The sequence below is a fragment of the Bos indicus genome, chromosome 11 (assembly GCF_029378745.1).
Source record: "Bos indicus isolate NIAB-ARS_2022 breed Sahiwal x Tharparkar chromosome 11, NIAB-ARS_B.indTharparkar_mat_pri_1.0, whole genome shotgun sequence".
NCBI classification, from domain to species: Eukaryota; Metazoa; Chordata; class Mammalia; order Artiodactyla; family Bovidae; genus Bos; species Bos indicus.
This window is the reverse complement of record NC_091770.1, coordinates 9,933,946-9,961,583: the sequence shown is the minus strand read 5'-3', so window position 1 is coordinate 9,961,583 and position 27,638 is coordinate 9,933,946. Positions and strand designations below refer to the sequence as shown.

Below are 27,638 nucleotides of genomic sequence, written 5' to 3'. Positions count from 1 at the left end.
TTGAAGAAATAACGGTTACAAATTTCTCAAATTGGATTAAGGATATAAAGTTACAGATTAAAGAAGCTCAGTTAACCCAAACAAGAAATCTGTGCCCATTCACATCATTATAAAACTGCTTAAAAACACACATAAAGAGAAAATTCTTGAAAGCATCCAGAGAATCGATCCTTTACATAAAGTAGAAGGTGATTTAAGGACTGTGACTTTTATTGAGCAACCCTGGAAAGCAGGAAGACAATGGAGCAATATCTTTAATGTGCTGAAAGAAAAAAGAATCCTGTCAACCCTTAAGTCTGTGTATAATAAAAACTTCCTTCAAGAATGAAAGTGAAATTTACATTTTCAGATAACAGCTAAGAGCAGTTGTCATGACCAGAAACAAGCTACAGGAAGTATTAAAGTTCTTTGACCTGAAGGAAATGATACCTAAGGGAAAGCTGGATCTTTAGGAATAAGTGAAGAATACTGGAAACAGTAAATATAAAAACTATTTTTCTCTCAGTTTCTATAATATACACATGGTTGTTTAAAGCAAAAACTTATAATATTGCCTTGTGAAGTTTATAATGTAGATTTAACACACATGACAACTGTAACAAAAAGACAATGTGTATATGTGTGTGTATGCAGGGGGATAAATGGACCCACATAGTTGCAAAGTTTGTTTAATATCCATGACATAGTACTGTATTAATTCTAAGTAGGCTGTAAACAAGTTAAAATATATTTTAATCCCCACAAGGTTTCTATTTTATGAGGTACTGTAATCTTGAGGTTTCTGCATTTTATGTGAAGTGTACTATATTGACTCTAAGTAGACTTTCAAAAGTTAAGAATGTATAATGTAATCCCTACAGAAGCCACTAAAAGTAATGCAAGGAAATATAGCTAAATTATAATAGATAAGACTGAATTCTGAATATGTTTGCTAATCCAGAAGAAAGCAGGAAAACAGGGAAAAGATGAACAAAAACCAGAGAGGACAAACAAAAAAATAAAATGACAGACAGACCTAAATCCAACAATGTCAATATTTATGGTAAATGTTAATGGAGTGTACACCCCAAAAAAAAAAAGCAGAGAATAGCATAATAGGTAGAAAGCAAGACCCAATTATTTTCTGTCTATAAAAGATAAACTTTAAGTATAAAGACACAAACGGGTTGAAAGTAAGTGGATGGAAAATGATTAACCATAAATATGGTAAGACTCATGAAAACTAAAAACATATGCCCACACAAAGATATGTGTACAGATATTTTGTAGAAACTTTAGTAACTACAGTCAAAAACTAGAAACAACTGAACATCCATTAACAGGAAAATGGTTAAACAATATGTGGCATAATCATATAATGCTGCTTAGAAATAAAAAGAAACTAATAACTACTTGTTGATATAAACAACGTAAATGAATCTCAAAATCTAATGAAAAAGTCAGACAAAAGATTGTATCCCATTTATATGATCCTATTTATAGCAAATACAAACTAATCTACAGACAAAAACCAGATCAGCGGTATACATGAGGGATGGAGTGTAAAGGGGCAAGAAGAATCTTTTGGGGTTGATGGAAGTGTTCTGTATCTTGATTGTGGTGATGATTTGTGGGCATACACAGATGTCAAAACTCACTGGCTTGTACAGTTTGGATGAAATTTGTGCTGTGCTTAGTCGCTCAGTCGTGTCCAACTCTTTGCCACCCCATGGAATGTAGCCTGCCACGCTCCTCTGTCCATGAGGATTCTCCAGGCGAGAATACTGGAGTGGGTTGCCATGCCCTCCTCCAGGGGATCTTCTCAATACACGGATCGAACCCAGGTCTCCTGCATTGCAGGCTGATTCTTTACATCTGAGCTACCAGGGAAGTCCATGAATACTGAAGTGGGTAGTCTATCCCTTCTCCAGGGGATCTTCCCAACCCAGGAATTGAACCAGAGTCTCCTGCATTGCAGGTGGATTCTTTACCATCTGAGCTACTGGAGAAGTGGGAATGAAACTTTTAGTGTGCAAATTATTCTTCAAAAGAGGTAAGGAAAAAATTAAAAGACCTAATTTTCAAATAACTTTAGGTTTTCTACTGAGCTCTAAAAAAATTCTTCAATTTTTAAGAAGAGAAGAGGTGTCATTTTTCTGAGGCCATGCCTCCTGTTAATAAATGTCTCTGTGTTAAAAATCTTTAGATAGTAAAAGAACAGTGGTTCTAATTTAGTCTTAATGCCACAGGGAAATGACTTCAATATAATTTTCAAAGACAAATTCAACAGATTGCTGCATTTTCTGATGTATTTTTAAGGATACCGAAAAGAGAAAAAAATCAGTAAGTAGAATTCTGACAACTGTACTGAAGCATGAATCATAGAAAAGTTTTTTTTTTTCCTTCTGGAATCCTTTAGGAAGCAATGAATCTTTATGTTATATGTTTGGGCTGTTAACATTTGGTGTTTCCTGAGAACACATATGGATAAAATAGCTTGACATCAATCCCTGGCAAAGACTAGGAGGAAATACTAAACAGATGGTTTGTGAGCACTTAGAAAAGAAACCTGATATTCTTGTGGTTCCAAGGCTGAGAAATGGAGGCCGGTTGACAGCATCATTAAGATGATTTGTAACTGGTTGAAAGACTTACATACCCAAAGAATGCTTACATACCCAGACTGCTGTTAACATGGATGACACCCTCTGGATGCCAAAATGCATTGATCACAGTGGCTGTTTTAGTTTTGTCGTATTGATTACTTAGTCATTCTTTGGAAAGCTACTATAAAAATTTTATTACATGCAAATGAATATAGGCACCACATATTTAAGCTATGAAGCATAACAGCAAAATGAACACTCATGAAGCCTTTAACTTAAGATGTCGATCAACAATGCTAGTAAGGTATCTATATGCTTTGCTCTGATCTTCTCTAAGGGAAACACTGCTATGCTGAATTTTTAAAAATCTTATCTTTCCTTTTAAAGCTAGTTTTATTAAATACTTTATGATTTTAGTTTTGCTTGAGCTTTATAAAGACGTGTCTTATTGTCTACATTCTTGGTTATCTGCTTTTTTCCTCAGTATTGAAAAGATCTGTCAACACTGTTGTAGGTAGCTGTGGTTCGTTCATTTCCATAACTGTATGATATTCTACTTTGTGAATATATGTTGTAATGGTAAAAGAATCTGCCTGCCAATGCAGGAGGCATAGGTTTGATCCCCTGATCGAGAAGATACCCTGGAGAAGGGAATGGCAACCCACTCTAGTATTCTTACCTGGTAAATCCCATGGACAGACAGCCTGGCAGGCTACAGTCCACGGAGTTGCAGAGTCAGACACCACTGAGCAACTGAGCATGCACACACATTTATTCATGAGTCATTCAACAGACATTTGAGTACTCTAATTTTTGGCTTTTTAAATAATGTCAATATTCATGTTCTTGTACATGTCTTCAACTGCACATTTATAAAAAGTTTTTCTGGAGACATTCTCCTAGGGATGGAACTGCTAGGTTGTAGGGTATTATGGATGTTACTTTATAACAAAATGACAATTTGTGAAACAATTACATTTTTCCTGTCAGTATATAAGAGTTTCCATGCTCTGCTATTGCTAACACTCTTGTGAGACTTGTTAATTTTTTGCAATCTAGTGGGTATAAGATGGGATATCATTGTTTTAATTCGTGTTTCCCTGGTTATTAATGATGGTGAGAATTTTTCTTATGTTTATTTTTCATGAGATTTCCTCTTCTGTGACATACTTGTTCAGACTTTGTTTATTTAAAAATTAGATAGTCTTTTTTTAAAAAATCAAGTTTCAGGCATTCCGTATTCTAGATACCAACTCATTATTGGTCATATGAGTTATAAATATAGTTATGACATGTCATTATTTTCTTTATGGTGTTTCTGATGAATAGAAATTCTTAATTTTGAAGTAATCAAATACCATAAAATATCAATCTTTTACTTTATGCTTAGCAAATTTATTCTTCCTCCTCCCTAACTTCGGTGATAAAATTTTCTCCTGTATTTTCCTGCAAATTTTTCAAGTTTTAACTTTCATATTTAAGTCTTTAATCTATTTAAAATATAGTGTTGTAAATGGAGCCTGGTAGGCTGCAGTCCATGGGGTCTCGAAGAGTTGGACACGACTGAGCGACTTCACTTTCACTTTTCACTTTCATACATTGGAGAAGGAAATGGCAACCCACTCCAGTGTTCTTGCCTGGAGAATCCCAGGGACAGGGGAGCCTGGTGGGCTGCTGTCTATGGGGTCGCACAGAGTCGGACATGACTGAAGTGACTTAGCAGAAGCAGCAGGGATCAAATTTCATTTTTTCCCATATGGAATGTTTATAGTTTCAGTATAATTTAATGACTAGATCCATTCTTTCTTATTGCTTTGTCATGTCAACTTAGCCACATATTAAGTTTTCATATAATGTGGCTGTCTGTTTTTGGGTTCTCTCATCTGTTCTAAACTGGACATTTGTCTTTCCCTGTAGAAATACAACACTATCTTAATTAGAACAGCCTTATATTAATAATCATCTTAATATCAGGCAAGGGAAACCTTTAGCTTTAATATTTATCTTCAGTTCAGTTCAGTCGCTCAGTCGTGTCCGACTCTTTGTAATCCTATGAACTGCAGCATGCCAGGACTCTCTGTCCATCACCAATTCCCAGAGTTTACTCAAACTCATGTCTATTGAGTCAGTGATGGCATCTAACCATCTCATCCTCTGTCGTCCCCTTCTCCTTCTGCCCTCAATCTTTCCCAGCATCAGGGTCTTTTCAAATGAGTCAGCTCTTCGCATCAGGTGGCCAAAGTATTGGAGTTTCAGCTTCAACATCAGTTCTTCCAATGAACACCCAGGACTGATCTCCTTTAGGATGGAGTGGTTGGATCTCCTTGCATTCCAAGGGACTCACAAGAGTCTTCTCCAACACCACAGTTCAAAAGCATCAATTCTTCAGTGCTCAGCTTTCTTTATAATCCAACTCTCACATCCATACACGACCACTGGAAAAACCATAGCCTTGACTAGACAGACCTTTGTTGGCAAAGTAATGTTTCTGCTTTTTAATATGCTATCTAGGTTGGTCATAACTTTTCTTCCAAGGAGTAAATGTCTTTTAATTTCATGGCTGCAATCACCATCTGCAGTGATTTTGGAGCACCCCAAATTAAGTCAGCCACTGTTTCCCCTGTTTCCCCAACTATTTGTCATGAAGTGATGGGTCCGAATGCCACCATCTTTGTTTTCTGAACATTGAGCTTTAAGCCAACTTTTTCACTCTCCTCTTTCATTTTCATCAAGAGGCTTTTTAGTTCCTCTTCACTTTCTGCCATAAGGGTGGTGTCATCTGCATATCTGAGGTTATTGATATTTCTCCTGGCAATCTTGATTCCAGCTTGTGCTTCTTCCAGCCCAGCATTTCTCATGATGTCTCTGCATATAAGTTAAATAAACAGGGTGACAATATACAGCCTTGATGTACTCCTTTTCCTATTTGGAACCAGTCTGTTGTTCTGTGTCTGGTTCTAACTGTTGCTTCCTGACCTGCATACAGGTTTCTCAAGAGGCAGGTCAGGTGGTCTGGTATTCCCATCTCTTGAAGAATCTTCCACAGTTTATTGTGATCCACACAGTCAAAGGCTTTGGCATAGTCAATAAAGCAGAAATAGATGTTTTTCTGGAACTCTCTTGCTTTTTTGAAGATCCAGCGGATATTGGCAATTTGATCTCTGGTTCCTCTGCCTTTTCTAAAATCAGCTTGAACATCTGGAAGTTCACGTTTCACGTATTGCTGAAGCCTGGCTTGGAGAATTTTGAGCATTACTTTACTAGCGTGTGAGATGAGTGCAATTGTGCGGTAGTTTGAACATCCTTTGTCATTGCCTTTCTTTGGGATTGGAATGAAGACTGACCTTTTCCAGTCCTGTGGCCACTGCTGAGTTTTCCAAATTTGCTGGCATATTGAGTGCAGCACTTCCATAGCATCATCTTTTAGGATTTGAAATAGCTCAACTGGAATTCCATCACCTTTTAAATATATATATTAGGATTAGCTTGTAAGTTCATCAAAAAATTCTGATAGCATTTTGATTGGAATTGCATTGATAGGTCAATTTGGGGAGAACTGAATCCTTATGATATTGAATGTTTCTATCCATTAACATGCTCCACTTAGTTATATCTTCTTTAAGGTGCCATCAGTAAAGCTTTCAACTTTTCCCAATAACTATTCTATGCATCTTTTGTTAAACTTTATTTCTAAATACTTTATTCTTTTATTCTTGTAAAAGGTATTTATTTAAAAATGGAAGTCTAAGAGTTTGTTTCTAATTATAGAAATGCTACCGACTTTGTATGTTTGTCTTACATCTGGGCTTCCGCACTGGCTCAGACGGTGAAGAACCACCTGCAGTGCGAAAGACTTGGATTCGATCCCTGGGTTGGGAAGATCCCCTGGAGGAGGGCATGGCAACCCACTCCAGTATTTTTACCTGGAGAATCCTCAGGGAGCCTGGCGAGCTATAGTCCATGGGTATGTCCAACCACCTTGTTACACTCTTACTAATTTTTCCATAGAATCTTTTGGTTATTAACGTAGCCAATTAAGTATGTTTCAGACAAAAATAGTTTTGTCTCTTTCTTTCCAATCTTCACATTTTTTTAGTATTTTTCTTATTTTGCTAGTCTATGACAACTGCATGTGTGTGTGCTACGTCGCTTTAGTTGTGTCCAACTGTGCACTATAGCCTGCCAGGCTCCTCTGTCCATGGGATTCTCCAGGCAGGACTCCTGGAATGGGCTGCCATACCCTTCTCCAGGGGATCTTCCCTACTCAGGGATTGAACACGTCTCTACGTCTCATGCATTGGCAGGCGGGTTCTTTATCATTAGCACCATCTGGGAAACCACTATGATTAACTATGCTGAATCAAAGCAGTAACGGGGCCCCCATGTCTTATTCCTGATTTTTGAAGGCAATCTTTCTGGGCAGAGTATTCTTGGTTATAGTTTCTTCCTTTTCATCACTTTAAATATATTGTGCCACCAGGTTTTAGCCTGAAGAGTTTCTGCTGAAAAATCAGCTGATAGCCATATAGAAGTTTCTTTGTGTGTTATTTGTTGCTTTTCCCTTAATCCTTTTTAATGTTCTCTATTTTTAATTTTCTATTTTAATTCCCATGAAGTGATGGGCATCCAGTCCCATCATTTCATGGGAAATAGATGGGGAAACAGTGGAAACAGTGTCAGACTTTATTTTTCTGGGCTCCAAAATCACTGCAGATGGTGACTGCAGCCATGAAATTAAAAGACGCTTACTCCTTGGAAGGAAAGTTATGACCAACCTAGATAGCATATTCAAAAGCAGAGACATTACTTTGCCAACAAAGGTTCATCTAGTCAAGGCTATGGTTTTTCCAGTGGTCATGTATGGATGTGAGAGTTGGATTGTGAAGAAGGCTGAGCGCTGAAGAACTGATGTTTTGAACTGTGGTGTTGGAGAAGACTCTTGAGAGTCCCTTGGACTGCAAGGAGATCCAACCAGTCCATTCTAAAGGAGATCAGCCCTGGGATTTCTTTGGAAGGAATGATGCTAAAGCTGAAACTCCAGTACTCTGGCCACCTCATGCGAAGAGTTGACTCATTGGAAAAGACTCTGATGCTGGGAGGGATTGGGGGCAGGAGGAGAAGGGGACGACAGAGGATGAGATGGCTGGATGGCATCAGCGACTCGATGGACATGAGTCTGAGTGAACTCTGGGAGTTGGTGATGGACAGGGAGGCCTGGCATGCTGCGATTCATGGGGTCGAAAAGAGTCGGACACGACTAAGTGACTGATCTGATCTGATTTTTAATTTTTGTCATTTTAATTATATGTGTCTTGGTGTGTTCCTCTATGGATTAATCTTGTATGGGACTCTCTACTTCCTGGACTTTGGGTGACTGTTTCCTTTCCCAGGTTAGGGAAGTTTTCAGCTATTATGGTTTGAAATATATTTTCAGCCCTTTTTTCTCTCTTCTCCTTCTGGGACCACTATAGTGCAAATATTAGTGTGCCTGATATTGCACCAGAGGTCTTTCAAACTGTCCTTTTCAATCTTTCAAACTTTCTTTTTAACCTTTCTTCTGTTCAGTGGCAGTGATTCCCACTACCCCGTCTTCCAGATTACCGATTCATTCCTCTGAAACACTCAGTCTACTATTGATTCCTCCTAGTGTATTTTTCATTTCAGTTATTTGTATTGTTCATCTGTTTGGTTGTTCTTTATATTTTCTAACTCTTTGTTAAAAACTTCCAACTTCTTTCTCCGTACGTCCATTCTTTTCCTGACTTCTTTGATCGGATCGTATTTAAAAAAAAACAAACAACTCTGAACTCTCTCTTGGGTAGATTGCCTATCTTTACTTCACTTAGTTCTTCTGGGATTTTATTGTGCTCCTTTGTCTGGAACATGTTCCTCCATTGCCTCATTTTATTTAAGCTGTTGTTTGTACTTTTATGTATATAGTAGGTTACTTTTCTTGGCCCTGGAGAAGTGGCCTTCTGTTGGAGATATTCTATGCGTCCCCTCAGTGCACATCCCTCTTGTTACCCAAGTTATATGCTTGCGGGGTTCCCTTCTGTTGTGGTGGGCTGACTGTGTGAGCATTCTGGTAGGCTAAGTTAGCCCCTAGCCAGGTCGGTTGCCAGGCCTTGCCTTGTGTGGATGCTGCTAGGTGCTGGTTAGCAGAGCCTGGTCACAAGGTGGCTAACTGCAGAACCCCTGGGGGCCTGGGGCTAGTGCTGGCTCTCTGGTGGCTAGAGTCAGGGTCCAGAAGACTCCAGGGATGGTGCCTGCACACTGGTGGATGGAGCCAGGTCTGGGGTTAGTGCTGGACTATGGCAAGGCAGAGCTGGGTCCTGGAGTCCAGCTGCTGAGCCCAGGGATCCCAGAGTTGGTATCAGATTGCTGGGGTCAGAGCAGGGGAGACATTTCTAATACTGTTGGGTATGGGGTCTAGAGTGTCCAAAAGCTTGTGCTGGCCTACTAGTAGACAGGGCCAGGGCCCAGTTGATCCTAGGGTAAGGTGTGGCCTGCTGTGGGTGGGCTGGGTCTGCAGTCTGCAGAATTGTGGTGTTCTTGCCTTTAGTGTCTGCCCTCTGTGGGTGAGGCTGGTCTAGAGGCTACTGCAAGCTTCCTGGAGGATAGGGCAGGTGCTTGCTCACTGGTCAGCTGAGCTGGGTCTTGGGCCTCTGGTGGACAGGGTTGTGTCTAGAGGCATATCTAGAGGCAGCTGTGGGCTCAGGAAGTCTCTAGGCAGCCTGTTTGCTGATTGGTGAGGCTATGTCCCCACCCAGTTAGCTGTTTGGTCTGAGATGTACCAGAATTGGTGCCAAGTTGTTGGGTGGGGCCAGGTCTTGGTGTGAATGAGCTAGGAGGAAGACACCACCATGGTGCCTGCCTGGACCAGTGTCTGTACAGTAGAAAGCTCCTAAATATGGCTGCTGCCAGTGCTTATGTCCCCAGGGTGAGTGGCAGTCACCCCCCATCTCTCTGGGAGACTCCAAGACTGGCAGCTAGGTCTAGCCCAGGCTTTTATTAAATTACTATTTTTGCCTTGGGTCCAGGTGTGTGTGAGATTTTTGTGTGTGTCCTTTAAGAATGAAGTCTCTATTTCTCTCAGTCCTTGGGAGTCCTGAAATTAAGCCCTGCTAACCTGCAAAGCCAGAGGAACTAAACTGCATCTTGATGAAAGTGAAAGAGAAGAGTGAAAAAGTTGGCTTAAAACTCAACATTCAAAAAACGAAGATAATGGCATCCAGTCCCATCACTTCATGACAAATACATGGGGAAACAATGGAAACAGTGACAGACTTTATTTTCTTGGGCTCCAAAATCACTGCAGATGGTGACTGCTGCCAGGAAATTAAAAGACGCTTGCTCCTTGAAAGAAAAGGTATGACAAACCTAGACAGCATATTAAAAAGCAGAGACACTACTTTGCCAACCAAGGTCTGTCTAGTCAAAGCTATGGTTTTTCCAGTGGTCATGTATGGATGTGAGTTGGACCATAAAGAAAGCTGAGCACTGAAGAATTGATGCTTTTGAATTGTGGTGTTGGTGAAGGCTCTTGAGAGTCTCTTGGACTGCAAGGAGATCAAACTAGTCAATCCTAAAGGAATCAGTCCTGAATATTCATTGGAAGGACTGATGCTGAAGCTGAAGCTCCAATACTTTAGCCACCTGATTCGAAGAAGTGACTCATTAGAAAAGATCCTGATGCTGGGAAAGACTGAAGGCAGGAGGAGAAGGGGATTACAGAGGATGAGATGGTTGGATGGCATCACCAACTGTATGGACATGAGTTTGAGCAAGCTCTGGGCATAGGTGATGGACAGGGAAGCCTGGTGTGCTGCAGTCCATGTGGTCACAAAGAGTTGGCCACAACTGAGCGACTGAACTGAACTGAACTGAACCTGCAAAACCAGGTGCTCTGTGGCTTATATTTCTGGTGCAGCCCAGGCTGGGGAGCCTGATATGGGGCTTAGAAGTCTCACTCCTGTGGAAGAACCTCTGCAATATATTCTCTATTTTGTGGGTTGCTCACCCAGTGTGTATGAGACTTGATTACATGGCAAGTCTGTCTCTCCTACCATCTGATTGTGGTCTATTCTTTATGTCTTTAATTGTAGAAGACCTTTTCTGGTAGGTTCTGGTCTTTTTCATTGATGGCTACTCTACAGATAGTTGTGATTTTGTTGTGCTTGCAAGAGGAGGTGAGCTCAGGGTCTTTCTATTCTGCCATCTCAGCCACTTTTTCCCCCCCCTTTTCCTCTGTGTTTAGTCTAGTTTCACTTGTTCACAGGGTGCTTCATGCAGAGGCATGAAGGTAATCTTTCTAACATTTCACCAGTAAGGACTGTATTGTAGATTTTTGATGGAAACATTATTGCCAAGTTACAGAAGTTATTTTCTATCCCCGGTTTACTAAGATTTTTTCCTTAAATGATGAATGGATGTTTATTTTATCATATGTTTTTTTCCTGTGTCTATTAAGATAACATAATTTTTACATTTGTTTATGTGGTAAATTATATTTATATGTTTTTTTTCCTTTTTACTGAAGTATAGTTTCCCAGGTGGCATCAGTGGTAAAGAATCTGCCTGCCAGTGCAGGAGACACAAGAAATGCGGGTTTGATCTCTGGGTTGGGAAGATCCCTTGGAGTAGGAAATGGCAACCCACTTCATATTCTTGCTTGGAAAATTTCATGGACAGAGGAGCCTGGTGGGCTATAGTCCTTGGGGGTCACAAAGAGTTGGATACAACTGAGCACACAAGCACACACATAATTGACTTACAATGTTATATTCATTTCAGGTTTACAACATAGTCATTCAATATTTTTCTAGATTATATTCTATTTAAAGTCATTAAAAAATATTGGTTATTTCCCTGTGCTGGACATTATATCCTTGTACTTTTATAATGGTAGTTTGTACCTCTTAATCCTTTTCCCCTATCTTCCATCCCCCTCAAGCCCTCTCCCCATTGGTAACCACTAATTTGTTCTCTGTATAAGTCTGTTTCTGTTTTATTATATTATGCACTTATTTTTTTAGATTTCACATATAAGTGCTGCCGCTGCTGCTGCAAAGTCGCTTCAGTCGTGTCCGACTCTGTGGGACCCCGTAGACGGCAGCCCACCAGGCTCCTTCATCCCTGGGATTCTCCAGGCAAGAATACTGGAGTGGGTTGCCATTTCCTTCTCCAATATAAGTGCTAATGTACAGTATTTGTCTTTGTCTGACTTACTTCACCAAGCATAATATCTTCTAGGTCCATCCATGTTGTGCAAATGCAAAATTTCAATCATTTTTATGGCTGAGTAATATTCCATTGTATATACATACCACATCTCCTTTATCCATTAATTTGGTGATGGACACAAATTGCTTCCATAAGCAACTTTTGAAAATAATGCTGCTATGAAGATTGGGGTGCATACATCTTTTAAAATTAGTGTTTTTGTGTTCTTCAGATGTATACCCAGGAGTGGAATAGCTGGATCATATGGTAATTTTATTTTTAATTTTTTTATTAAGGTACAGTTAATTTACAATGTTGTGTTAGGTTTTTTTTTTTTTTTTTGGAAGAAATAGAATGGTGGCTTTTATTCTCAGCTGATGGAGAGGGGAACACAGTATGCTCCTGCCTCAAGAACTGTGCCCCTAAGGCAAGTGCTCGCAGTCAGTAGTAGGTGATGAGAGAACAAAGGTGAGAGGATCTTGATTTCTTCCTCTTGCATTGTTTCAGAGACAGTCATAAACTGGTGTCAGTAACCCAGTAACTGCATCTGGCAGTTTGGTGGCTCTGAGACCTTCTTTCTGACATGTAACTACAAGGGGAAGGCTGTTGTAAAGGTAAACACCAGATAGGGGATGTATTTAGCATAGAGTCAAGTGAAGTGTAGCTCTGCAGAGTTAGGGGGCAGAAAAGCAAACTTAGTTACAGACATGCAGAATTAAGAGCAGGAGAAGGCAATGGCACCCCACTCCAGTACTCTTGCCTGGAAAATCCCATGGATGGAGGAGCCTGGTAGGCTGCAGTCCATGGGGTCGCTGAGGGTCGGACACGACTGAGCGACTTCACTTTCACTTTTCACTTCCATGCATGGGAGAAGGAAATGGCAACCCACTCCAGTGTTCTTGTCTGGAGAATCCCAGGGATGGGGGAGCCTGGTTGAGCTGCTGTCTGTGGGGTCGCACAGAGTCGGACACGACTGAAGTGACTTAGCAGTAGCAGCAAAGTAAAATAAACTAGGAATGTTCAGGCCTGCTCACTGTTCTCTTTATCTTCTTTACTCTCAGAGAAGTGAAAAAGAAAAACTCATTCCTCATTTTTCCTTTTCACTGCAACAAATTCCCCCATCAGTTTATTCCCTCCATATGAAGGGAGGAAGGGAAACACGTGTCATTCTTGTCTGGCTGAAGATAAACTTCAATTTTGCTCCATTTGAAAATCACCAGCTGTTCAGCCCAGGGACCCATCTATCTCCTACTTCAAATTTTCCTTGAGATGTGAACCCCAAGAAATCTTTATTGGGGTAATGAGGGACAGATGGTTAGTCTTCTGTAACTTCTTTAATGCTGACACAGGACTCTTAGACCCTACCTAGTTGGGGTCATGGAGCTCTCGCCCTGTTCTATTAAGGGGCCCCAGGGTGACTTTTGCGGTTATTCCCACTGAATCTGTTTGGAGGAATGGCTGTAATCTCTTTGGGGGCATGGGTTTTCTCTGCATATCATCTTTATTGTGATGTAAATCTGCGTCATCTGAGAAGGGTCTTTCTGTCCAGGTTGGAGACAGTCCTTTGAATTGTCTTTTTCAGAATGTATAATCCTCTGGTTGCAGGTCACAGGGCATCTTAGCTAACTTGGACCTGTAATCCTGCATTCTCAGAGTTTCCTCTAGGTTCACCATAGGGAGTGGCTGGAGTGGCTGCAGTTGAATGAAGGCCAGTTGGCAGGCATTCCCCTTTCTCAGGGCCTGCTAACTCACACTGAAGGGTTGCAATTGCTGATTCCACGTCTCAGGCCTTTCCCTTTTTGTCATGAATGACCATTATCCTCCTGGAATTTACGCTCCAGGTCCTGCTTTGGAGTCATTTATAAGTGATTCACCGCTGCCTCTTCCTTCTTCCACCACCCCTCACTACCATCCCCTACTCTCTACCCCATCCAGCTTTGTGTCAGACGCACTGTCAGGCACCGGCAACTCTACATCCTCTTGTGTAAGTTTTATTTGTACTTTTTTTGAGGACCTTCCATACTGTTTTCCATAGTGAAGTGAAGTGAAGTCGCTCAGTCATGTCCAACTCTTTGTGACCCCGTGGACAGTAGCCTACCAGGCTCCACCGTCCCTGGGATTTTCCAGGCTGGAGTGGGCTGCCATTTCCTTCTCCAGGGGATCTTCCCAACCCAGGGATTGAATCCGGGTCTCCTGCATTGCAGACAGACACTTTACCGTCCAAGCCACCAGGGAAGCCCATAGTAGCTACATCAATTTACATTCCCACCAACAGTGTACTAGAGTTCCCTTTCTCCATATCCTTGTGAGCATTTATTATTTGCTATCTTTTGATGATAGCTATTCTGATAGGTGTGAGGTGATAGCTCATTGTGGTTTTGATTTGCATTTCCTGATAATTAGTGATGCTGAGCATCCTTTTATGTGCCTGTTGACCATCTATATGTCTTCTTTGGAAAAAATGTCTATTCAGGTCTTCCACCCATTTTTAATTGTTTTTTTTTTTTTATATTCAGTTGTATGAGCTCTTTATATATTTTGGATATTAACCACTTATCAAATGACTTTATAAATATCTCCTCCCATTTAGTAGGTTGTCTTTTCATCTTATTGATGGTTTCTTTCACTGTGCAAAAGCTCTTAAGTTTAAGTAGATCCCATTTATTTATTTTTGCTTTTGTTTCCATTGCTTTAAGAGATAGATGTAAAAAAATATTGCTATGATTTATGTCAAATTGTTTTACCTATATTTTCTTCTAGGATTTTTATGGCTTCCAGTTTTACATTTAGGTTTTTAATTCATTTTGAGTTTATTTTTGTATATCATGTGAGAAGATGTTCTAATTTAATTCTTTTATGCATAGCTGTGCTGTTTTTCCAATACCAGTTATTGAAGATACTGTCTTTTCTCCAACATGTATTTTTCCTTCTTTGTTGTAGATTAATTGACCATAAGTATGTGGGTTTATTTCTGGGCTCTTTATTCTGTTCCATTGATCTATGTGTCTGTTTTTGTGCCAGAACCATACTTTTTTGATTACTGTAGCTTTGTAGTATAGTCTGATGTAAGGCAGTGTGATGCCTCTAGTTTTTTTCTTTTTTCTCAAGATTGCTTTGGCTATTTGGTGTCTTTTGTGGTTCCATACAAGTTTTAAGATTATTTTTTCTAGTTCTGTGAAAAATGTCATGAGTATTTTGATACTGATTGCATTAAATGTATAGATTGCTTTGGGCAGTATGGACAGAGAAGGCAATGGCACCCCACTCCAGTACTTTTGCCTGGAAAATCCCATGGATGGAGAAGTCTGGAGGATTGCAGTCCATGGGGTTGCTAAGAGTCGGACACGACTGAGTGACTTCCCTTTCACTTTTCACTTTCATGCACTGGAGAAGGAAATGGCAACCCACTCCAGTGTTCTTGCCTGGAGAATCCCAGGGACGGCAGAGCCTGGTGGGCTGCCGTCTCTGGGTTCGCACAGAGTTGGACACGACTGAAGCGAGTTCACAGGGCGGTATGGATAGTTTAACAACATTAATTCTAATCCATGAACATAGGATATCTTTCCATTTATTTGTATCATCTTTTTTTTTTTTTTTTCAGTTAAATGAATACATTTATTAAGGAAAGAAAATTTAAAGTAACAAGACAAATGCTAAGTAAAAATATAGAAGTTAAGTTGAGTAAAGCACATTGCTTTAAATATGTGTGTGTGTGTGTGTGTGTGTGTGTGTGTGTGTGTGTGTGTGTATTTTTGGACACAACATACCTGTATGCTAGAATTTTTTTTTTTTTTTTCATTGATTGATTTGCGGATATTGAAGAATCCTTGCATCCCTGGGATAAAGCCCACTTGGTCATGGTGTATGATCTTTTATGTGTTGTTGGATTCTGATTGCTAGAATTTTGTTTAGGATTTTTGCATCTATGTTCATCAGTGATATTGGCCTGTAGTTTTCTTTTTTTGTGGGATCTTTGTCAGGTTTTGGTATTAGGGTGATGGTGGCCTCATAGAATGAGTTTGGAAGTTTACCTTCCTCTGCAATTTTCTGGAAGAGTTTGAGCAGGATAGGTGTTAGCTCTTCTCTAAATTTTTGGTAGAATTCAGCTGTGAAGCCGTCTGGACCTGGGCTTTTGTTTGCTGGAAGATTTTTGATTACAGTTTCAATTTCCGTGCTTGTGATGGGTCTGTTAAGGTTTTCTATTTCTTCCTGGTCGAGTTTTGGAAAGTTGTACTTTTCTAAGAATTTGTCCATTTCTTCCTCGTTGTCCATTTTATTGGCATATAATTGTTGATAATAGTCTCTTATGATCCTTTGTATTTCTGTGTTGTCTGTTGTGATCTCTCCATTTTCGTTTCTAATTTTATTGATTTGATTTTTCTCCCTTTGTTTCTTGATGAATCTGGCTAATGGTTTATCAATTTTATTTATCCTTTCAAAGAACCAGCTTTTGGTTTTGTTGATTTTTGCTATGGTCTCTTTTGTTTCTTTTGCATTTATTTCTGCTCTAATTTTTAAGATTTCTTTCCTTCTACTAACCCTGGGGTTCTTCATTTCTTCCTTTTCTAGTTGCTTTAGGTGTAGAGTTAGGTTATTTATTTGACTTTTTTCTTGTTTCTTGAGGTGTGCCTGTATTGCTATGAACTTTCCCCTTAGGACTGCTTTTAAAGTGTCCCACAGGTTTTGGGTTGTTGTGTTTTCATTTTCATTCGTTTCTATGCAAATTTTGATTTCTTTTTTGATTTCTTCTGTGATTTGTTGGTTATTCAGCAGGGTGTTGTTCATCCTCCATATGTTGGAATTTTTAATAGTTTTTCTCCTGTAATTGAGATCTAATCTTACTGCATTGTGGTCAGAAAAGATGCTTGGAATGATTTCTATTTTTTTGAATTTACCAAGGCTAGCTTTATGGCCCAGGATGTGATCTATCCTGGAGAAGGTTCCATGTGCGCTTGAGAAAAAGGTGAAATTCATTGTTTTGGGATGAAATGTCCTATAGATATCAATTAGGTCTAACTGGTCTATTGTATTGTTTAAAGTTTGTGTTTCCTTGTTAATTTTCTGTTTAGTTGATCATCCATAGGTGTGAGTGGGGTATTAAAGTCTCCCACTATTATTGTGTTATTGTTAATTTTTCCTTTCATACTTGTTAGCATTTGTCTTACATACTGCGGTGCTCCCGTGTTGGGTGCATATATATTTATAATTTTTATATCTTCTTCTTGGATTGATCCTTTGATCATTATGTAGTGACCTTCTTTGTCTCTTTTCACAGCCTTTGTTTTAAAGTCTATTTTATCTGATATGAGTATTGCTACTCCTGCTTTCTTTTGGTCCCTATTTGCATGGAAAATCTTTTTCCAGCCCTTCACTTTCAGTCTGTATGTGTCCCCTGTTTTGAGGTGGGTCTCCTGTAGACAACATATGTAGGGGTCTTGTTTTTGTATCCATTCAGCCAGTCTTTGTCTTTTGGTTGGGGCATTCAACCCATTTACGTTTAAGGTAATTACTGATAAGTATGATCCCGTTGCCATTTACTTTACTGTTTGGGGTTCGAATTTATACACCATTTTTGTGTTTCCTGTCTAGAGAATATCCTTTAGTATTTGTTGGAGAGCTGGTTTGGTGGTGCAGAATTCTCTCAGCTTTTGCTTGTCTGAGAAGCTTTTGATTTCTCCTTCATACTTGAATGAAATCCTTGCTGGGTACAATAATCTGGGCTGTAGGTTATTTTCTTTCATCATTTTAAGTATGTCTTGCCATTCCCTCCTGGCTTGAAGAGTTTCTATTGAAAGATCAGCTGTTATCCTTATGGGAATTCCCTTGTGTGTTATTTGTTGTTTTTCCCTTGCTGCTTTTAATATTTGTTCTTTGTGTTTGATCTTTGTTAATTTGATTAATATGTGTCTTGGGGTGTTTCGCCTTGGGTTTATCCTGTTTGGGATTCTCTGGGTTTCTTGGACTTGGGTGATTATTTCCTTCCCCAGTTTAGGGAAGTTTTCAACTATTATCTCCTCAAGTATTTTCTCATGGTCTTTCTTTTTGTCTTCTTCTTCTGGAACCCCTATGATTCGAATGTTGTAGCGTTTAATATTGTCCTGGAGGTCTCTGAGATTGTCCTCATTTCTTTTAATTCGTTTTTCTTTTATCCTCTCTGATTCATTTATTTCTACCATTCTATCTTCTAATTCACTAATCCTATCTTCTGCCTCTGTTATTCTACTATTTGTTGCCTCCAGGGTGTTTTTAATTTCATTTATTGCATTATTCATTATATATTGACTCTTTTTTATTTCTTCTAGGTCCTTGTTAAACCTTTCTTGCATCTTCTCAATCCTTGTCTCCAAGCTATTTATCTGTGATTCCATTTTAATTTCAAGATTTTGGATCAATTTCACTATCATTATTCGGAATTCTTTATCAGGTAGATTCCCTATCTCTTCCTCTTTTGTTTGGTTTGGTGGGCGTTTATCCTGTTCCTTTATCTGCTGACTATTCCTCTGTTTCTTCATCTTGTTTAAATTGCTGAGTTTGGGGTGTCCTTTCTGTATTCTGGCAGTTTGTGGAGTTCTCTTTATTGTGGCTTTTCCTCGCTGTGTGTGGGTTTGTACAGGTGGCTTGTCAAGGTTTCCTGGTTAGTGAAGCTTGTGTCGGTGTTCTGATGGGTGGAGCTGTATTTCTTCTCTTTGTTCAGTCGTGCTGTGGGGAGGGAGGGAGGGATGCTGCAAACAAATAACACTGGCGTGCGCTCGCAATGCCTCAGCCACACTGGGTCTGCCCCCGCTCACGGCGCACGTAGCCTCCCTGCCCACACTGCTCGGGCTCTAGGTTGTTCCGCCGGGAACAATCCGAGGCTGGCCCTGGGTTGCATGTACCTCCCAGGTCCAAGCCGCTCAGGTTCAGGCACTCGGGTAGTCCTCAGAGGCGCAGACTCAGTTGGGCCTGAGTTTTGTGCTCTTCCCAGGTCCGAGCAGCTCAAGTGATGAGGTGTTTGGCGAGCGCCAATGCTGCGACTTATCGCCTCCCCGCCACTCGGTTATCTGGGTGTAAAACCGGCGCACCTTCTCAGGCAGATGTTAATCGTCCAGACCCCCAAAAAGTTTTAGTTAGCAAAGAAGCCTGCTTACAGTTTTATAGATAATGTCTCTCTGGGGCTTCGATTGCCCCCTTCCGGCTCTGGCTGCCTGTCACCGGAGGGGGAAGGTCTGCAGCCGGCTATCTCTGTTCAATTCTTTGTTCCGTGTGCGGGCCTGGCGGTGTCTTAGGTTGGGGCTGACTTTTCGCGTGGTAGATATCCCACAGTCTGGTTTGCTAGCCCAAATTATTTCGCTCAGATAGTGCTCAGGGTATTCAGGCCAGAATCTTACTCTAAGCGATGCAGCTGCGCCTCCCTGCCCAGCCCCCGCTTGCTAATGGCGCGTGCAGGCGTCTGCACTGCTTCTCCGCTGGGGGAGTTACCGTAGGACTCGCAATCTTCGAGTTTTAATTGTTTATTTATTTTTTCTTCCTGTTATGTTGCCCTCTGTGCTTCCAAAGCTCGGCACAGATTCGGCAGTGAGAAGGTTTCCTGGTGTTTGGAAACTTCTCTCTTTTTTTTAAGACTCCCTTCCCGGGACGGAACTCCGTCCCTCCCTCTTTTGTCTCTTTTTTTGTCTTTTATATTTTTTCCTACCTCCTTTCGAAGAGTTGGATTGCTTTTCTGGGTGCCTGATGTCCTCTGCCGGCATTCATAAGTTGTTTTGTGGAATTTACTCGATGTTTAAATGCTCTTTTGATGAATTTGTGGGGGAGAAAGTGTTCTCCCCGTCCTACTCCTCTGCCATCTTGGCTCCTCCTCCTATTTGTATCATCTTTAATCTCCTTCATGAATGTCTTATAGTTTTCAGAGTATAAATTTTTTCCTCCTTGGTTAAATTTATATTTATGTATTTCTAATGCAAAATCACTTTACATTACAGGGATAAACTCAACTTGATCAGCTCTGTATTCTCTTTTTAGGTATGATTAGATTATTTAAGATGGTTTTACCTATTTTCATGAGTGGATTGGCTTGAAATTTTCTTTTTTTTTAACTTTTTGTTTTGTATTTGGGTACAGTCAATCAACAATGTTGTGAGTTTCAGGTGAACAGCTAAGGAACTCAGCCATACAGAAACATGTATCCATTCTCCCCCAAACTCCCCTCCCATCCAGCTACCATTGTTCTTGTTTGGCTTTATATCATGACTAGGGGGAGGGCATTTTTCTTTCTTTCTTTCTTTTTTAATTTCTAAAAGAGTTTGTATAAGATTGGAGAGATCTGTATCCCCTTTCTCTAGTCACTGAAGGGAGAAAAGGACATAGTCCGTACCTGATCTGTTCATGGCCAAAGAGAAATAAAAGGAGCTTCTCTCTCACAGATTCAGTCTGAGAACCCACTGGGAGGGACTCTTAGATTATTGGCCTGGAGAACTATGACTGCCTTACCTGGGTTATGGCCCACTCTGTGACTAGGAAAGTAGAGGCATTACTAAAGAAAGGGGATGCAGGGGACGCTGGGCAGAGCAAGAACAGACTCCACAGGTATCACAGTCATCATTTAACAAATATTTACTGCTAATTTAGGAGATACTTACAGAGTGGGGCACATAAATAAATAAGATAAATTTGTAATGCCAAGGCTTAAAACTTAAGATTTAATGCAGATAAAAAAATCAACTAGTTTACAGTTTAGGTGAGAAGACAAAATTATCACACAATAGAAAGAAAGAAAGCGAAAGTTGCTCAGTCGTGTTTGACTCTTTGTGACCCCATGGACTATACAGTCCATGGGATTCTCCAGGCCAGAATACTGGAGTGGATAGCCTTTCCCTTCTCCAGGGGATCTTCCCAACACAGGGATTGAACCCAGGTCTCCCGCATTGCAGGTTCATTCTTTACCAGCTGAGCCACTAGGAAGACCAAGAATACTGGAGTGGATAACCTATCCCTTCTCCAGATGGTCTCCCTGATCTAGGAATCAAACTGGGGTCTCCTGTATTGCAGGCATAATCTTTATCATTTGAGTTACTAGGGAAGCACAATAAAGCAATGGTAAATAATTCTATATGGTATATAATTAAGCGCTAACTTGTATTGTGCAGACCACAAGCTATGAGGTTGTTTTTAAGAAGAGGAAAATCAATACAGTAGTCATGAACCTCAATTAGGCCTTAAAGGATGAAGATGATTTGGTTGGAAGAGGATAGGGGGAGGAATTCAGAGGAAATAAGAGGAAATTCAGAGGAAAAGATTACTACAAGTGGAGGGATGTAAATAGGATAGTCAGTGGGGACATTGGCTTGAGAAAAGCAGAGTGTTAATAGTTATGACCAACCTAGATAGCATATTAAAAAGCAGAGACATTACTTTGCCAACAAAGGTCCGTCTAGTCAAGGCTATGGTTTTTCCTGTGGTCATGTTTGGATGTGAGAGTTGGACTGTGAAGAAGGCTGAGCGCCAAAGAATTGATGCTTTTGAACTGTGGTGTTGGAGAAGACTCTTGAGAGTCCCTTGGACTGCAAGGAGATCCAACAAGTCCATTCTGAAGGAGATCAGCCCTGGGATTTCTTTGGAAGGAATGATGCTAGAGCTGAAACTCCAGTACTTTGGCCACCTCATTCGAAGAGTTGACTCACTGGAAAAGACTCTGATGCTGGGAGGGATTGGGTGCAGGAGGAGAAGGGGATGACAGAGGATGAGATGGCTGGATGGCATCACTGACTTGATGGATGTGAGTCTGAGTGAACTCTGGGAGTTGGTGATGGACAGGGAGGCCTGGTGTGCTGCGATTCATGGGGTCGCAAAGAATTGGACACGACTGAGCGACTGAACTGAACTGAATAGTAGGTAAGATATCATATACCACACAGCAAGGCTGGTTACCCTTCTTCCCCAACTGGCACAATGTCAGAGGTCCATGATGCTGGAAGGATACACATGAGTCAGAATTCGATGGGAAACACACCCTTAGCTACCAAGTCCCTGACCCAATTAGGGTGTGAAGTGAAGAGTGAGGTTATTTTTGTGGTACCAGGAAGAGATCAATGGTATCAGAACAGTGAGCACCTCCAGGTGTGTATAACCTTGGAGAAAGCCAATATAACTGCTGGAGGGTGAATTTAACTTGAGTTTTGGATAAGTTAAAGTCAGTTAAAAATCTTAAATTCCATAACTTGAGAATCTCTATTTGACTTTCTGACCAAAATCTTTTCATAAATTTCCAATGCTTCAGCATTAAATCCAAATGTCTCAGAACGGGCACATGGCATATACGGCCTTTCTTCATCTAACCTTTGTCTACCTCTAAAGCCTTACTCCTGCCTCTGCCTGATAGGCTCCTGACATGGAACCATGCGTTTATCTCTGAAAAATGATTTATCTTGCTTTCTCATGCCCCTGGTCTCCTTTTTGAGTCTCCCTTTCCTCTCCCTCTGCTTGGTTAATTCCTACTTGTATTTTAAAACTCAGTTTAAATATTTTCTCTTCAGAGAAGTGTAGGATCTGGTGCCAGTAGTGACTGGTAGGGGTAGGCAGTCTAGGACCATCAGGACTGGAAAGTTAGTGACTGAGAACCCATTCTGGGGAGGTAGAAGGTAGGCAGGACACATATGAACTGAGAATATAACCCCCTGGCACATGTTCCATTGTTCCATCAAACTTCACTTACAAAGCACAAATTCAAAAATAAAATTATCAAGAATTTTAAGACGGTTACCCAAAAGCATTAAATTCTAAGCATGGGATCTTTTTAAATGCAGGGCCTTGTATGACTGTACTGGTCATAGGCCCAATGAAGCCAGCCCTGCATGTAAGTCTCTTCATACAGCAAAATGTAATAAACCAAGTTATTCACTAATAAGCAATTAAACAAACAAACTATGGTCCAACCAGAAAGTAAAAAACATCATGTATCCAGTAAAAAATGAAGCATGTCTACAGATACTAACATAGACAGCTGTACAACACACAAAGAGGGTTACAGATTATTATGTATGTGATGATCCCATTAAAATATAAAGTATTTCTATATATCTATTTGTTAGAACATTACAAAGGATACCCCAATCTCTTGAGGAGGAAGGAATTTTTAACTTTCTTTACCTATAATGTTTCAGATTTTACACTAATATATATATATAGCTTCTAAAATTAAAAATAAGATTAAAAACTAAACTCTATCACCTAGAAACACTTTTCTGGACCACAGTGAAATCTGTTGGATTTATTTCATTTAAGAATATAAAAAGACCATGGAAAATAATCTTCCTCAGCTGTAAAAGACTACTCATTAAAATTCTACCCATTCTTTTAACCTTTTCATTTAATCCTTACCCTCATTGCTGGGCTCTTCAACAGGGGATGCTGAGTTCATACATTCTAGGGCTCCCTTTGTGATCTCAACCACCTGAAGCTTCCTGATCCTGACTAGGTCTGTATCTTTCAATCCTTCCTCCAACTGTTTGACCACCTCTTTTCCAGGCTGTGAAGTCAGAACGGTAATCTGGAAATAAAACAAAGAATCATTGTGCCCTCTTTCGCTGATGTACAGAGTGAAGAATGTTAAGAGGTTAGATCTAGAGGATAAACATCGAAGAAATTGGTAGTAGTGTCTTAGAGCACAGAAGAGGATTTAATTGTAACTTGCAAATCAAGTTTTATTTGACAGATTCTGGTGGGAGAGGTCTGGTGCGATAGATCATCACAGTACCCTTCCAAACACACTGAATCTATCCCAGAAAGTGACTAGTGAGAAGCCATCCTTGTTTCAGTGTTTTTTTGGCCATGCCACAGCATGTAGGATGTTAATTCCCCAGCCGGAGACTAAATCCACACCACCTGCATTGGGAGCACGGAGTCTCAACAACTGGACTGCCAGGGAAGTCCCCCACTGCGTTTCAGCTTTTAAGATTGCTTGAATCACAGGCAGTATCCCTCTTGCTCAAAGTGCTTTGATTTCATGAAGAAACAAAGGAAACAGAATCCTTAAATTCCACTTGTTAGATGTGTACTAAGTATCAGAGAGCTTATATGCTCTTTTCTCAGTGGTACTTCCATTGGATGTCTCTCCTTGCTCAATCTGAATCCAGGCTGAACATCAAACTCTGGAAGGCAAGTATTAAATATATGCAATTTTCTTTTGTACTTAGACATTTTGATTGGTGAATAAGCATATGGATGAGAGCATAATTATTTTTAAACTCATTTGTTTGATGCCTGATGTTACAGAGACTGAATGTATTTTAACTCACTCACATACCCAATGGAGTGCCTAGTGATGACCTTCAAGTGAATGAAACAGCGAACTATAGAAGGATGGCAAATAATGAAGGATTTCGATGGACTTAAATGGGAAGAAAGCTTAGTGTCCTAAGGCCAGCATCTCTTACCTCCAGGGAACTGTAGGTCAGAGCTGCACCTGTGCTCATGTGTCTGCTGTACTGTTTGAACTGCTGCAGCCCATCCTCTATTGCCAGCTGCAGAGAAGTGCCTTGTGGTCTGAAACAACCTTCTCTTTGCAGCATGCGGAGTTCTGAGATGCAGGCCTGCAGCCTAGCAAAGTTCCCTTTCACTTGCTGCAGAGAAAAATGAATCAAGGGTGCACATCTTTAGTGACTCAGGTTACAGATTAATTGGCAGTCTAATTTATTATCCATTATTACTTGAGTACTTTTCCCTTCCTGAAAATCCATTTATTTGACCAAGATCTATGGAATGCACATTCCATTCTAGGCACTGCACTAAAACCTTCCCTAAATTTCCCTACAATTTGCAGCCAAAAGGCATTAATTATGCGGAGTTACTAGAAACAGAAAATGTGTTTTAACTCATTCACTCTCCCAAAGGAAGGTTCAGTTGTGACTGCTCAGTTTTATTGCGAATTGGAGGCCTAGCAGTGTCACTCTCAATGTGTCACTCTTCATTTCTCAGTCAGTCTAGGAACTGGGAGGCACTCTATTCAAGAGTGATATTTTACCAGAAATGAGGATTTTGATGTGGTTGATCATTTAAAACTGAGTTCAGCTGCTCATTCGTGTCCAACTCTTTGTGACCTCATAGAGTGCAGCACACCAGGCCTCCTGTTCATCACCAACTCCCGGAGTTTACTCAAACTCACATCCATTGAGTCGGTGATGGCATCCAACCATCTCATCTTCTGTCATCCCCTTGTCCTTCTGCCTTCAATCTTTCCCAGCATCAGGGTCTTTTACAATGAGTCAGCTCTTTGCCTCAGGTGGCCAGAGTATTGGAGTTTCAGCTTCAACATCACTCCTTCTAATGAATATTCAGGACTGATCTCCTTTAGGATGGACTGGTTGGATCTCCTTGCAGTCCAAGGGACTCACAAGAGTCTTCTCCAACACCACAATTCAAAAGCATCAATTCTTCGGCGCTCAGCTTTCTTTATAGTCCAACTCTCACATCCATACATGACTACTGGAAAAACCATAGCCTTAACTAGACGGACCTTTGTTGGTAAAATAATGTCTCTGCTTTTTAATATGCTGTCTAGGTTGGTCCGGAGAAGGCAATGGCAACTCACTCAAGTACTCTTGTCTGGAAAATCACATGGACAGAGGAGCCTGGTAGGCTGCAGTCCATGGGGTCTCGATGAGTTGGACGCGACTGAACGACTTCACTTTCACTTTTCACTTTCATGCTTTGGAGAAGGAAGTGAAAACCCACTCCAGTGTTCTTGCCTGGAAATCCCAGGGACAGCGGAGCCTGGTGGGCTACCATCTATGGGGTCGCACAGAGTCGGAAACGACTGAAGCAACTTAGAAGCAGCAGCAGCAGCTAGGTCGGTCATAACTTTTCTTCCAAGGAGTAAGCGTCTTTTAATTTCATGGCTGCAGTCACAATCTGCAGTGATTTTGGAGCCCCTCAAAACAAAGTCTGCCACTGTTTCCGCTGTTTCTCCATCTATTTTCCATGAAGTGATGGGACCAGATGCCATGATCTTCGTTTTCTGAATGCTGAGCTGTAAGCCAACTTTTTCACTCTCCTCTTTCACTTTCATCAAGAGGCTCTTTAGTTCCTCTTCACTTTCTGCCATAAGGGTGGTGTCATCTGCATATCTGAGGTTACTGATATTTCTCCTGGCAATCTTGATTCCAGCTTGTGCTTCTTCCAACCCAGCGTTTCTCATGATGTACTCTGCATAGAAGTTAAATAAGCAGGGTGACAATATACAGCCTTGATGTACTCCTTTTCCTATTTGGAACCAGTCTGTTGTTCCGTGTCTGGTTCTAACTGTTGCTTCCTGACCTGCATACAGGTTTCTCAAGAGGCAGGTCAGGTGGTCTGGTACTCCCATCTCTTTCAGAATTTTCTGGAGTTTATTGTGATCCACACAGTCAAAGGCTTTGCCATAGTCAATAAAGCAGAAATAGATGTTTTTCTGGAACTCTCTTGCTTTTTTGATGATCCAGAGGATGCTGGCAATTTGATCTCTGGTTCCTCTGCCTTTTCTAAAACCAGCTTGAATATCTGCAAGTTCACGGTTCATGTATTGTTGAAGCCTGGCTTAGAGAATTTTGAGCATTATTTTACTAGTGTGAGATGAGTGCAATTGTGTGGTAGTTTGAGTGTTCTTTGGCACTACCTTTCTTTGGGATTGGAATGAAAACTGACCTTTTCCAATAAGGTCCTACCTAACAGGCCCCTCAGGGTCACTTCAGTAAAGAAAAGATGCTTGTTTGCAATCAGGTCAAGGAGTCAACATGTAAATCTCCTGACTGTCCTCACTCTCCTTCACAAAATCTTGTTCTCAGGAAGTAGTTTAATCTAATATGATTCTAGATCAATGTTACGTCTCCTAAGAATATATACATTTTGAATAAATGTGGCATTAAAATTTGTGACACTATTTGAAGGAATGCCAGGCATCAATAGCAGGTGGGGGTGGGGTGGGGAGAAATTATATTTGGGATGAAGACACTTTCCTGATCAAAGAGCAGAATTGAGCAATATTTGCAAAACACACATAAAATTCATGAGCATGTTACTTTGCTTACTTGCTCCTTTTCATGAATCTCTGGTGAAAATGGAAGAAATAGGATATAATTTTTATACAAAGAGAACTTGTAATCTAGACAGGAAGATAAGAAACCTACTCAAGAAATAAATGAGAACAAATGAGGCCAGTAGCCATTAAGTATTTCTTTTCATGTACTCCCTAAAAGAATATGAAAAATGATATACTCTATTATATATTATGTTGACATCTAGATTTTAAAATTCTAAGTGTAAGTAGTTGTTAAGGATATATAATTTCCAGTATATTTAAATATCAATATTTAAAAATGACACTATAATACAACTCTTTAAAACATAATCTAATTATGTTTATTAATCTAAATATTAATATCATAAGAATTTGATACTTTCATTTTTCAATTTTAAAAGTTTAACAGATGGAAATTAATATTATTCATTTTCTCCTTGAATTCATATTTCCATTTCAATTTCCCCTAGTTTTATCATAATGTAATAGAACTTTCTGGTTGGCAGTCTTTTATTGATTATCTTATCATATTTCTATGCATCAAAAATATGTCATCAGATTTTTAAATTTCCTATGACCATAGGCTCTAAGGAGTTATCTAGATTGAACTATTTTTAAAATTATTGTTCATATAAATTGATCAAAACAACATATATAGTATCAATTTTGATAATTATTGGCATTAAGGATAAAATTTAATTAGAAATGTATCTCAATGGTGAGCACATTGGGTTCTTTAATTAGTTAAGGTATGTGTGAATAAATAAATTATTGATTAAATGGCACAACATTAAGTATTAATCCTA

At 40.1% G+C, this 27,638-nt stretch overlaps 1 protein-coding gene across 2 annotated transcripts in view; it reads right to left on the bottom strand.

Moving 5' to 3' along the window:
- Positions 1–27,638, bottom strand: part of M1AP (meiosis 1 associated protein) — a 95,544-nt gene that overhangs the window by 41,620 nt on the left and 26,286 nt on the right. For both annotated transcript variants that reach the window (XM_019969866.2, XM_070798399.1), the window contains exons 3-4: positions 24,215–24,400; positions 23,160–23,328 (exon numbers count right to left, since the gene is read on the bottom strand). In XM_019969866.2, the coding sequence (XP_019825425.2) occupies positions 23,160–23,328; positions 24,215–24,400 (355 nt within the window). The remainder of the gene's footprint in view (positions 1–23,159; positions 23,329–24,214; positions 24,401–27,638) is intronic.